Here is a 13,838-nt window from a genome sequence, read left to right on the forward strand (position 1 = left end):
AATGGGGATATTAATAACTTTTTGGGTTTTTTCCCCCTACTGACTAATAGATTTTAACATGAGATGTAATTTCCCCTTGTTTAAACAAGTTAAAACAATGGGTTTTAGAACATTGTAATTTGTTGGGGGAGTGTCTTTAATTTATTCAATTCATTTTAATTTGTTGGAAGGCCCTTCCTCTGGTATCTTCAGGAATACAGAAATGCCCAAACAGTTGATCTTTTTCTTGATTTCTATAGTATAATATACAATATGTACTGTTAATTTAAAGAAGTACATTCTCTTCCTCTAGAGTCAGAACAATGCCTGTTCTTTACTCTTTTCCTCAATGACTTTAAATAAGCGCCACTGTTCTTTAACTTAGAAAGGATTGTGCAATCCTGAGAGAGAACGGAAAACCACAAGTTCATTGTTTTCCCCTGCAAACCAAGATTTCAAAGGGACTTGCCTAAAACAGGGCTTAGGTAGTGTGTCCTCAGCAAAAATTTATAGAAGCATTGATTGAACTGGTGCCCTTCATTCAGTGTAAGTTGGGAATGATAATTTGATTTAACCCTTATTTCTTATCTCCATTGTGCACTAGAATGACTGCATTCCTTTCTTCAGGAAGCTTCACATCCTTTGAGGCAAGCTTACCATCAAGAGGTCTTTGAGGGTGAGAACATTCCCCTCTCAAGCATCTTCCTTTTTTCCACATAAGAACTGATATATGTGCCAAAGTAAATATGAGAATCTAAAATAAACAGCCTTTTGTTTTTATTCCTGTCCACCTTGCAAATGCTAGGATCAGGGACTTTTAAAAGTCTAATTTACCTTCTTAACATTTTAAACAGAAAAAGAAGACAAACACTCTCAAATATTTGGCTGTAAGCTTCCAGTGGCAATATATGAACATTATGTACAATAACTAATATTAAGCTCTTGATGATGTCCTATAAGAGAAGTTCTTGTACAGAGTGTTCCTCTTCAACAGCACATTTCACTGCTATAAGAATGCAATAAAGCTATTGTTTAATATAATGACTGATCCAATTTTAGTTCTTTGTGGGTGTCCACCCAAACAAGTGAAACATTTCACTTCCTACTATCATCACAAACATCCAAACATACAAAATGTCTACAATAGTTTCATTTGCTATGAATTCATCTGAGAGTCCATATGGTGTAATGGTTTGAGTGTTGGCCTAGGGCAGTGGTTCTCAACCTGTGGGTCTCAAGGTGTTTTGGCCTACACATCCCAGAAATCCCAGCCAGTTTACCAGCTGTTAAGATTTCTGGGAGTTGAAGGCCAAAACATCTGGGTACTCACAGGTTGAGAACCACTGTCCTAGGGAAACCAGGCTTTTAGACATGAAAACCATGGCCATGGACAAGTTACACTCTCTCTGCCTGTGAACAATTATTTACAATAAACCCCTATGATGGGATTCCTCAGGCTGTTGTAAGTTGGAAATGACTCAAAGGCACACAACAGCAGCCAGTTTCTCTGTATCTGACTTGGGAATAACTGCATTCCCATGTTTGTCAAATTTGACTTGCAAAGAGTTACGCATCTTTAAAAATATCTGAAATATTAATTTTAAATTTTGTATAGAAGCAGCAGGGTTTCAGGAGGAAATTGGGTGAATTTCAGGGTGGGTATGAGCATCCAAACCAAGAGGGCTCAGGTGTTGCTCTCCAATTATCTAGAACTTAAAGATATGATACCATTTCTTACCTAGTTAGGATGCCTGCATTGAGCTCCTATCATTATAGAAGTTTCCTATATTGAAAAGCATTTCTGTCCAAATGTGTAAGTTAAAAGACTGAACAAAACTTGGATTTTTTTTGCCTGTTCGGGAGGAAATGCCTTAGAATCCTAGGAAGAGGAAAAAGTGATCACTTCAGCCTGTGGAGGTGATGATAAGATGGCAAAATGGACTTTAGTATTCTCCCAACACTGCTTCTGGGCAGAGGAAGGCCTTCTGGGGTTCATGCTACAGGGACTTCTTTCCCTCTATCTCATTGCCAGACTTGGAAGGCACTGAACAGGCTGTGCTCTGGCACCACGAGATGCAGAGCCAAACTTAAGAAATGACCACAAAGTGGAGTCCACGACATGCAAGTGTGGAGAGGAGCAAACCACAAAACACCTATTACAATGCAGTCTGAGCCCTGCCACATCCACTATGGAGGACCTTCTTATAGCAACACCAGAAGTACTCCAAGTGGCCAGTTTCTGGTAAAATAACATTTGGTATAATAGCAAGTTTTTAAAATGTTGTGTTCTTTAAACACATTATAACTGTATCCTTGGTTCGCTTCTGATACGATAAATATAAATTGCCAGATAATGTGGAATCATGACTTCCATGAGCCGGAATGTATGGGCTTGCATTTCACCTACACCCTCATTCTCCCAGCAGCCATTCACTGCTTTTGCCAATGGGAAACATTTTAATGTTGGGTAGGGTAGTAGGAGTGGCCAGAAAAAATCCCATTTTACCTTTCAACAGAAGCTAATAATGTGCTCTACCCAAATACAAGGAAGTTGGATGTGGCACCTGACTCAACCCATTATCTTGCATCTACCTGCTTAGGACTTCTTGTTGTTTGGTAGAGTGTTTGAAAAAGGACTGTGAAGGAATGGAATGTAGGTGAAGTGGTAACAATTTTTTGACCCAGAAGGTAAACATCATGATCTGGTGGGCAATAATACATGGAAAAATTCATTTTAAAACTAATGATAGATCTGCTCTCTTTCCCCATGCTGGATATGTTGAATTGTGTTGTATCTTACCTTCATTTGTTATCCATTCTTTCCCAAGATATTTTTTTTAAAAAAAATGAACAAAGTGAATGACAGCAACATTGAAGGGAACTAGAAGATGTGGCAAAGAAATGGGCAAGTCAAGCTTTATTTTTGAATGTATTCAATGTAATGAAGCTTTATTAATGCTGAGGTAGAGATAATGAAGTACGGTTTTTCCATCTGTGGTTATACCTACTGCTGACACTGGTAACTCTGGTGATATTATTTCTTTATTGCATTTTATGCCACCGTTTTCCCACAAGAAAGGTAAGGGCTTAACTGCCAGCCAAAGCTGCTAGGTCAGGGATTATGTGCAAAATTTCATCCACTGCCTATTTCGACATAGCAGATGTTGTCTGAAAACACACGCAGTTGTCTTTCTTTTCTCTCTAACCTGAGATTTCCCACAGTTAATTGTAAAAAACAAATATTGTATGAACAGCCAAGGTAAAAAGGAGAGGGAACAAAGTGGTGTGCTACCTTTTATACTACTCAACGTTCTTGTTTTAATTTTTATCCTTGAGGGTACTCCAACAATCTTTAGTGATAAAGGGCTAAAGTAAAAAAAAAAAAAAGAAAGAAACACAGAAGCAAGGTTGTGCCAAATCCTCACTAGATGAGTAGGTTGTATGAAACTGACTCATTGTTTGGCTTGTCAGGATTTGAAAGCAGCTTTATTTAAAGGTATGCCACTTTGAAAGGGCTTCTGTTGGCTTTTTATTTAATTGGCATATTTAGTTTTCTAGTTCAATCCAGATGCTGAGTACAAGTTGAACACTGAAGCAACCTCCGAAGGCCACAACTGCATTGATATCAGAAGACAAGAGTGACTTAGTTGACTGCTGCTGGCCAACAAACTATTATGTATATTGTCACACCACTGAAATGCATGACTTTGAAGGAGCTGGGGGTGGCCACTGCCAACGGAGCTCTAGTGTGGGCTGATCCATGAGGTCACAAAGAGTCAGAATTGACTGAATGAATAAACAACAAACTGAAATGCAGTTACATAATAGCTACATAGTATACCGCCGAACCACTTGAAAGGAATTGCTAGAACTTTAGATTTTTCTGCACTACCCTTTGGAAGACCATAAGGTTTTCCTTAGTACCATTTTTAATGTGATAACTTTAGAGGAGAAGTAGGCAATTTGTGATCCATTGTATATTGAACTGAACTCCCACATCTCTTCGACATTAGCTAGGCTGGCTTAGAGTTGATGGGGAGGTGAAGTCCAATTATATCCAGACTGCCATACATTGTTCACCCTGCTTTAAAAGTGTAAAAGGAAGTCTAAATTTAAGACCAGTCAACAATTTGTCCAGAACAGATATCTGCTGGTAGATAAAGGAATATATATATAGACATTGAAGCTGATTAATGATACTTTAAAGCCTGGCAGTAGAAGATGGGTTTGTGGGAAAGTTCTGTGAAAAATTAACTGCTCTGTATCCCTACGGAAAGGTGAAACTAAATTATTAGTTAGATTTAATAGAAACACAAATGCTGTAAATTATAGTTATAGGAAGACTTTACTGTAAATAATGGTACCATCAAGTCTTGTGTTTCTTGTAAAAATTGAGATGCCTCAAGCAAGGTAAGAGCAATTTTTTTAATAGAGAGAAATCCATCATCTAGTCCTGAGATGCAACCAGCCACGTTTCAGAGTATCTGAAATATGACAGCCACATTGTGTGTGGACCTATAGTAGGCCTGAAGGCAATGACAACATATCATAGCCAAGCATTTTCATATACACAAAGACCAGGCTGTATTCTGGTCTTTGTGTATATTCTTAGCTTCCAGGTGCTAATAATAATAATAATAATAATAATAATAATATGCTTGGGAAGGGTTCAGCTTGTGATTTTGTTACACGAAATCCATCATATATATCTTTTGCTTGTCATACTGCATTTTTGTGTCAGGATAATAATAATAATAATAATAATAATAATAATAATAATCTTATATCCCACCACCATCTCCTCGAAGGGAGTGGGGCAGCTTACAGATGGCACAAAATGCCTAAAAGCAAACATAAAAATGAAGCACAATATAAAATATAATAAAATAAAGCACATACGCATATAAAAACATCAACTCAGACTCAATAAAACTGAAATCATCAGCCTGTGCCAGTAAGCTGCTGTAAACATGGCCAAGCTGTAAACAACAGGAATGAAATAAGTACAAGCTGCAACAATGGAGAGAGGGTATAGGATAAAGGGCAAGGATGTGCGACTACTGCAGAGAACAACTAGGGACTAAGCATTCTCAGAAGCTTGTTTGAAAAGCCATGTCTTCAAATCCCTATGAAAGGAGGACAGTATCAGGGCCTGTCTAATCTGCCTGGGAAATGCATTCCAAAGCCATGGGGCCACCACTGAGAAGGCCCTCTCCCTCATCCCCACCAACCACACTTGTGATGGTGGTGGGACCGAGAGGAGAGCCTCCCCATGCATACTTAGCTCAGAATAATCTTCACATTGGACAATAATCACAACATAAATTGTCTAGTTTATTTTATTTCCTTCTTCTGGAGACACATGGTTTGAAAAACAAAAAGATGAGCATAGTAGGATCTAATTGGAAAAACAAAAAATATTTTTTATTAATATAGTCTCCCCCCTCCCAACTCAACCCCAGATTTTAGGAACAATATTAACAATTAAGTGCAAAATTTCCCACTAGCCCTTCCACCCTCCAAAATTGGAACATTTCACATTACTATATACAGCCTTATGTACAAGTCTATAGAGTGAATAGCCTTACCCCTGGATGTCAAGCTGGGCTGTATGAATCAAGTAGGAAAAATACCAGTCAAGCTACCAGGAAGCCAACTCCATATTTCAAAAATGAAAAGAACCACAGTGCCAGTTTTAAATAGTAAAATATAATAACAATTATAAAAATAATACATTCCGACAAGAATGAGAGTGCTTCCACATCTATGGCAGACCAACTGCACAATAAAAATCTTACCTGCAAGCATCAGTTCTCAGTAGTCTGTAAACATAATTTAGGCAGTTTAGGTACTGTCTGAATTTGAATATTCCTATGTAGCCCTGCTATTCTTTAGATCTCTATAGCTGAAGCAGATTTAAATATTACACATTGATTTCTCATCTTTATGTAAATTGTTCCTATGTTTGCATGAAAAAAAAGCTCTTACAAGGTCCACTGCAGTAAGATTCTCATCAAGAGATAAGATTGCTTTCTTTAAGTAATTGTTGGAATTATGCAGATTCATAAGTATCCTACTGCTTTCAATTTTTGTGTGCGTAACTTTGCCTAGAACATTTTTCCCTTTTCTAGTTGTAAATGTTGATATCCATTGATTGGTACAAATCCATGAGTTTGCCGAAGGAATTCTGGATTGATTTGCAATCTTTCTAAAAATCACAGAGCATGTTTCAATAATATTCAAAAATACCCACACAACTGATATGGACTATTGTATGAATTTAGGGAAAATATGGAGAGCTTTTCTTTCATATTCAAATGTCCATGTCAATATTTCAAATAAAAATATTTCTTCTCTTGGAGTCTCTGCTTCTTGAATCTAACACAGGCAGCTTTTTTGACACAATGTGACCATTAGAATTGTGGGAAATCCCTACTTGGCACATTTTTTTTCCCCATATCTTCACATATTTGACCCATAGCAAGGGGGTTCATTCTTAGGAGATTGTTCTTAAGCGCTTTGTGGAGGCAGATTTTCAGACTTCCGAAAGCTAGAATTACGGAAAGAATCCCTGAAATGAAAAATTAAAAATAAACAAACCCATGAATGAAAATTATTGGATGTGCCCTGAAATAAAATGTCCACTCTCCACAATACTGCAATTGTACAACATAGGAGATATGGTGAAGAAAAACATGCTATGTCTTGCTCTTTGGTTAATTCTATAATATGTGGTTCAGATAACTACTTATTACCACTTGTATTACTTATCACACATGCATTGCTACATGACAACTGCTGCATAAACATATATTTATAGATAGAAGCGTATGTGTCTATCTTTTTTTATATGGACAGGTTGAGGAATAACTTGTTGTAAAGCATTTTGCCTGTTAAAAAACATTAAGGTATTGTCGAAGGCTTTCATGGCCAGAATCACTCAGTTCTTGAGGGTTTTTTCGGGCTATATGGCCATGTTCTAGAGGCATTTCTCCTGACGTTTCGCCTGCATCTATGGCAAGCATCCTCAGAGGTGAGATCTGACCTCTGAGGATGCTTGCCATAGATGCAGGCGAAACGTCAGGAGAAATGCCTCTAGAACATGGCCATATAGCCCGAAAAAACCCACAAGAACTGAACATTAAGGTAGCGTTCAATATTGGATAACAGAAGGTATTGCCTATAAGAAAATCCCAATGTTAAGAATGTGAAAGCCTAGATGATGAGTGTTGTGCTATCAATAAGCCAAGACAATTAAAACAGAATGGATCTAGCCCAGTGGTTCTCAACTTGTGCGTCCCCAGATGTTTTGGCCTTCAACTCCCAGAAATCCTAACAGCTAGTAAACTGGCTGGGCTTTCTGGGAGTTGTAGGCCAAAACACCTGGGGACCCACAGGTTGAGAATCACTGAGTTCTAACTGGACTCAGGAAGAATAACTCTTTTGTCTTGTTGAAATTGAAATTCACTCAAATTCAAAATTCTTGTTGAAATTCACTCAAATTCAAAATTTGTGTATTTTCTCTGTGAATCTTAAGCTTAATTCCTTATTCAAGGGGTGAAAGAGTTATACCATTTGAAGAGAAACCAGAGTAAACTCTTTATTCAAGACTCATTTCATAATTTGCTACTTTAAATATTTAAAGTTGGTTATTTAAAAACTTAATCTCTCCCCTATTCAGTGCTATAGTGTAGGTAAAGGTTTCCCCTGACACTAAGTCTGACTCTGGGGGGGTGGTGCTCATCTCCATTTTTAAGCCAAAGAGCTGGCGTTGTCCATAGATGCCTCCAAGGTCATGTGGCCAGCATGACTGCATGGAGCACTGTTACCTTTCTGCAGAAGTGGTACCTATTAATCTACTCACATTTGCATGTTTTCCAACTGTTAGGTTGGCAGAAGCTGGGGCTAACAGTGGGAGCTCACCCTGTTCCCCGAATCTGAACTGCCAACCTTTTGGTCAGCAAGTTCAGCAGCTCAGCCATTTAACCCACTGTGCCACCAGGGGGCCTATGTAGTACTATAGTTTGGGCTTGAGCGTCAAAATTATACCTTCCATATGACAGTTTTTGGGGGACAACAAAGCAGGAAAAATGTCCAAGGTACCATTTATATATCTTAAATGAAGAACAGCTTGGTGTAGAATCCTGCCATGGTTTGTTTTCAGTACCATGGCTATTAACAGGGATTGTGCTATTTCACAGTAGAAAATTAGAGGTTGGTAGGTACGACTCACCATGAATGATCGCTTGAATTTACTGTATGAGTCATCTACTCTCATTGATTTTCCTCTTGTATCTGATCAAGGCAGGATTTCAAAGTTCTAACTCCACTTGCTCTTAGATCAATGATAAACCCTTGCCACAGATGTTTTATTAGATTTATTACTCAAAGTAGGTAAGTTTGTAGAAAACCATTTCATTTTAATATCCCGGGTGTGGGCAGATTACTCATAACATATGAAAAATGCAAGTTTTAATTCAGTTTACCAACATAATTTTTGAAGTGCTGTTTTCCAAAGTCTTAAGATAAGAGGAAACAAACAGGACACGGCACTGTTAGGACCTCTTGCCACTCTGCATCTATCCTGCCATCTACTGAAAATGTTTTTTATTTTGAATTCTCATCAGAAGCAGACAAGTCCACCTGAAATGGTCCCAGCAAGTTGTTCAATTATTCAAATACTTCCTGGTTTAATGACTATTCCCCTTGGTTGATCTTGTGTCTGCTCAAGTAATCTGCTTGAATATTTAATATTCCCTTCAAAAGCTCCATAGAGATTGCATTTACTGCCCAGGTGAATATTCTGTTCATTTCTCTGATTAGCACTGAGGAACATGAAACTCTCCTTGGTGACATGATGCAATTTGACTGCCATGTTGTCTGTGTTCACTTGTACATTCTGGTCCTTTATTAATTTTGAAAATCCTACCAGAGGCACTGATAAAATTATACAATTTCACTTTTAAAGATGTAAAGATTTTAGATGTAGCTCTGAAGTCTTTTAGTATTGAATGGTGTCTCGCATCCCAGGTCTATGAGGTCTTCAGGCACTGATAATTCAACATTTTGGGGGCTTGGCTTCTTTAAAATGTAATCGTTATCTGAAGGCTTATTATCATCCTGGCTCGTACTTTGCTTATTCTCTCAACCCAATACTATAAGTACAATTTTAGGGGATTTAAAAAAAAAAACCAGAATCTCAAATAATCTGCCAGAATTTCTCTATGTTTATCACCTTACAGTTGCTTGTCTTAATCATTAACCTGTACGTTATACAAATCTTCCCCTTCATAAATGAAATGTTCCTCCTTTGAATTTTTGGGGAACAATGAAGCAGGAAAAATGTCCAAGGTACCATCTATATTTCTTTTCCCTATTTTTATTTACTTAACCTCTTCTGTTTTTCAAGCAGTTCCTCTTCTTTTCCCTTGGGTCTTACGGCCTCTTCCACCTTATCTAGTCTTGTATTCATCTCGGCTTGTTGTTTTTACTATCAGCCCTTCTGTTATTTATAGAAATAACATTGTTTTTCAATACTGGTTATGACTCTTGATCAGAAACTCACTGAGAGGTGTCCAGCTGCCTATGTGATTTGAGAAATATGGAGAGCAGAACCATTTCAGATAGCGAGAGTGACACAGGTTCCACAAGGATTTTTTTAAGTGATCTGAGAAAGAGTGAACATTTTCAATAGAAAAGCCTTTTGGTCTCCTATCTTAATCAGCTGGCAAAAGGGAGAAACCCAGGAGTGTAGATTGCTCAGGCACTCACCCAGAGATTCCCAAGTGCTATTGTACATTGGATTACGACTATTTGAATTTGAGTTGATATAGACAATTGTGTCAGCTTTCAGAAACTCACTTCCATAATATTCCTGGATTGAACTTTATTCTATAGTGTCATTCTGTTTTTGTCATATAAAATGTTTTACCTTGAGATGTCAATTTTCACAATGGGCTTATACAGCTCTGGAATTTTCCTCTCAATCATTGGCCTGAGATTTTCTTTCAACTTGTTATAGTTCTTTTTGAGTTCTTGCTGGTATTCTCTTTGGTCGGCAGTAATTAGGCGCTTGTTTTTCTCTACAGCTTCACCGCACCTGTTCCCAAATCAGGAAGGAAAAATTGGTTTTCAGGCCATATTTATCTTGGAATAACTCTAAGCTATAAAATGGGTCTGGGAGCTTTTGATGGCACTACTCAGAAGGAGAAAATAGAAGATTGGAGACAATACCGTGGTGTTTTTTTTTTTTTTTTTACTGCTTGGTGTGAGAGAATTGGCCGTCTGCAAGGACATTGCCCAGGGGATGCATGAGGTTTTACCATCCTGTGAGGGAGGCTTCTCTCATGGGACTGACATAAGGAGCTCAACCACTCTCTCCGGATTCAAACTGCTGACCTGTCAGTAAGCAGACCTGCCAGCACAAAGGTTTGACCCATTGCACCACCAGGGGCTCATATTGTGCTTATTTTGTTTTTGTGTATGTGTCTGTGCTTTCAGGTCACCTGTGGATTAATGACAACCCCATTAATTTTATTGGATTTTCATAGGAAATGAATATTCAGAGGTATTTCTACCAGTTCCTTCCTCTGAAATATAGCTCACTGAAATTGGTATTTGTTTGAGGTTTCCCAACCAGGTACTAAGCAGGGCCACTTCCTGGAATTTGGTGCCTTTCGGATATTTAGATTCATATTTTATTCATATATTTATATTATATCCCACGTTTCCTCTAAGAATGGACTTCAAAGTGGCTTTGAAACAAATAAAACAAAAATAACTAAACCAGATAATGAATATAAGGATTACATAATAAAACAACTTCAAAACACAGCAAAAGAAGAAAGCAGTCAAAAGCCCCTTTTCACAGCATGTGAGGTCAGGTGTCCAAGGGCTGCCTGAAGGAAAAGGTCACTGCCTGCTGGTACAAAGAGAACAATCAGCTATATGGAAGAATTCCAGATCTGGAAGTGGCCACCAATGGCCTTTTGTGGTCACTGCTTTGGAAACAGCCTGACACCATTCTCACGAACGACTGCACAATAATACAGTAGAGATCCTATGATCTGTGTGGGCTTCCAAATAGCAAAGACTTCCTGGTCAGGCATGTTCTGAGTGTTGGTGCAGTGTTAACCAGTATAACTCTTTTTGCTTTTGCTTACCTCATTATGAACTCTTTGAAGCATAACCTCAGCTTGTTGTGATGCCGATAAAGTTTTGGATCTTCTGGAATTTCAGCCAGGAACACTTGGGCTACCTCTAGTGGCCCCTTATGAGAAAAAATGTAACGGTGCTTTAGAGCAGGGTTGCCCAAGAATTGTTTTAGGTATACACACATAAAATAAGTATAAAAAATCAAACATTTTTGGTAAGAAATCAGCATTTGCAAGACTTGCTAAGCAGGCTGATTTTCCATTTTGTGAAGCACAGCTAAAGCAATTTCTGCAGAGTCCACTGTAAACAGTGCACATATGTAAATGGGAATCTTTTACCATTGCCAGATTTTTCAGGACCCCAACACTGTGCTAAGGGGACCCCATTTAGGGTCAGGACTCACAGTTTAAGAAGCAATGCATTAGATAAAGTATGTTTCTTCGGGAAAGAAAGATTGAAGGTCAGAAATCGCCTCTGCTTACACAATCAGAAAAACTGAACTCATAACCCAAGAAAGCAGAAATGTAGAAGACAGAACCAACCATGCATGCCGGTTGCAACAGAAGAGAGTAGGATAAGATTTTAGTGGACCACTAGTTAACATGAGGAATCAATTAATAAATGACAACAGTCTTTTGAAAGTGATGTGCTTTGGATAAAAAACTGAAATCAGATTTCAACAAAACAGCAGACCAACAAGCCTGTTGGGACCTAAGAAAATATTGAGCTGGCATGTCATGTTGACTAATTCTTGTGATTTGATGCAAATGTACAAATGTACTGTTAGGCAGAGTTGAGATGATTGTCTCAGACTTAATATGAAGGCAGTATGGTGTTGGAAAAGAGAGTTGTGTACCATATCCTGTGTCCCCTAAACCAGCCTGGTGCCTTCAGGTATGATGGATGATGGTATCTTATTGCCAATACATGTTGAGCATTTCTTAAATGCTTGGAGCCAGAAGTGTTTTGGAATACTCTGTATGTATATACAGGCAGTAATAGAATTATAGAATCATAAAAGTTGAAAGAGACCTTGTGGGCCATCCCGTCCAGACCCCTGCCAAGAAGCAGGAAAATTGCATTCAAAGCATCCCCACATATGGTCATCCAGCCTCTGTTCGAAAGCCGCCAAAGAAGGAGCCTCCATCACACACCGGGGCAGAGAGTTCCACTGCTGAACAGTTCTCAGAGTCAGGAAGTTCTTCCTAATGTTCAGGGGGAATTGCCTTTCCTGTTGTTTGAAGCTACTGTTCCGCCTCCTAGTCTCCAGGGCAGCAGAAAAGAAGCTTACTCCCTATGACTTCCTCTCACATATTTATACATGGCTATATCATGTCTCCTCTCAGCCTTCTCTTCTTCAGGCTAAACATGCCCAGCTCTTGAAGATGCTCCTTACAGGGCTTGTTCTCCAGACCCTTGATCATTTTAGTTGCCCGTCTCTGGACACATTCCAGCTTGTCCAGTCCCCAAGGTATGTTCTAAAGTTTGTTCTAAAGTTTAATTTGTATGCAAGTCAGAACATATAAATTTTAAGTGTAACTCCAGTGAGAGATATACATACACACACACACACACATACACACACACACACACTTTGGATACAACAGGGGTTAACACCCATATGGTGTTTCCTTTGCTGTCTGTGCCCTTGTTCAGAAGTTTTCACCTCACTTTGTGTCCCCGTGATAATTGGATTTCGAAAAATGTGGCATGTTGTGGAAGCAAGGAGTGGTGACAAAGTTTCAGTGGAGACCCCTTTTCCTCATGATAACTCTTTCAGGAGTGAATTTCCCTTCCAAGGGGTAGATTTCTCTCACTTCCTTTTGACTCACCCCCGTTCTTAACTATGAGTACTTTTGTATGTCCAATGTTTATAATTCAGGGACTGCCTGTAATGAGATATCTTGAAGATAGGACCCAAGTCTAATGAAATTTACTGGTGCTTCCTATGCAACTTATGCACCTAAGTAATTTCATACCACATGTTTAATGACTTTGTGAATAAAATATTTGTTTTCAGGATAATTTAGAATTGTGTGTATGCATGCATGAGCACCATTTTAATATTTTGACAACAAAATTGAGTAAAGATCAAAAGAAAAATCAACTGTCCTGGAAAAGCAACTTTATTCTCTCATGAATCCCTGTATACTTACCTGATTTACTGTGGCTCCCACAGAGCCTTGAAGAACCATCTGGAGCATTTTGGCATCTGGAGGCACCTGGTTGGTGGCAACAGCTAGTTCCAGAGTTTTCTTCTGCATGTCTTCAATAGCTACTTCTATTGGCATCAAAACAAACTGAAACCACAGAAAGATAGGCATTTTGTAACTCATCTACAAAGAAAAAATCTTTCTCACATATTGCTGACATGAGGAAAGTGGACTGTTTTCATGTAGTAACACCAAGAATGGACAACATGAATGTCATTCATGCGGCCTTTTGCCACTTGATAGAAAATCAGCCAAAGTGTGAAAAAGGGAATGTAAAGGTAAAGGTTTCCCCTTGACATTAAGTCTAGTCGAGTCTGACTCTAGGGGAAGGTGCTCATCTCCATTTCTAAGCCAAATAGCTGGTGTTTTCTGTAAACATCTCCTAGGTCATGTGGCCAACATGACTGCATGGAGCACCTTTATCTTCCTGCTGAAGCGGTACCTATTGATTGACACACATTTGCATGTTTTCAAACTGCTAGGTTGGCAGAA

General features: G+C 38.6%; 1 protein-coding gene across 2 annotated transcripts in view; it reads right to left on the reverse strand.

Annotated features, from left to right (window-relative positions):
• Nucleotides 1–5,287: 5,287 nt before the first annotated feature.
• DOCK8 (dedicator of cytokinesis 8) overlaps nucleotides 5,288–13,838 on the reverse strand; it is a 115,664-nt gene continuing 107,113 nt past the window's right edge. For both annotated transcript variants that reach the window (XM_067464423.1, XM_060762249.2), the window contains 4 exons: nucleotides 13,290–13,433; nucleotides 11,142–11,248; nucleotides 9,911–10,078; nucleotides 5,288–6,550 (listed from right to left, as the gene is read on the reverse strand). In XM_067464423.1, coding sequence (XP_067320524.1) covers nucleotides 6,490–6,550; nucleotides 9,911–10,078; nucleotides 11,142–11,248; nucleotides 13,290–13,433 — 480 coding nt within the window. In that variant the 3' untranslated portion in view covers nucleotides 5,288–6,489. The remainder of the gene's footprint in view (nucleotides 6,551–9,910; nucleotides 10,079–11,141; nucleotides 11,249–13,289; nucleotides 13,434–13,838) is intronic.

This window comes from Anolis sagrei, chromosome 2 (genome assembly GCF_037176765.1).
Source record: "Anolis sagrei isolate rAnoSag1 chromosome 2, rAnoSag1.mat, whole genome shotgun sequence".
Classification (NCBI taxonomy): domain Eukaryota; kingdom Metazoa; phylum Chordata; class Lepidosauria; order Squamata; family Dactyloidae; genus Anolis; species Anolis sagrei.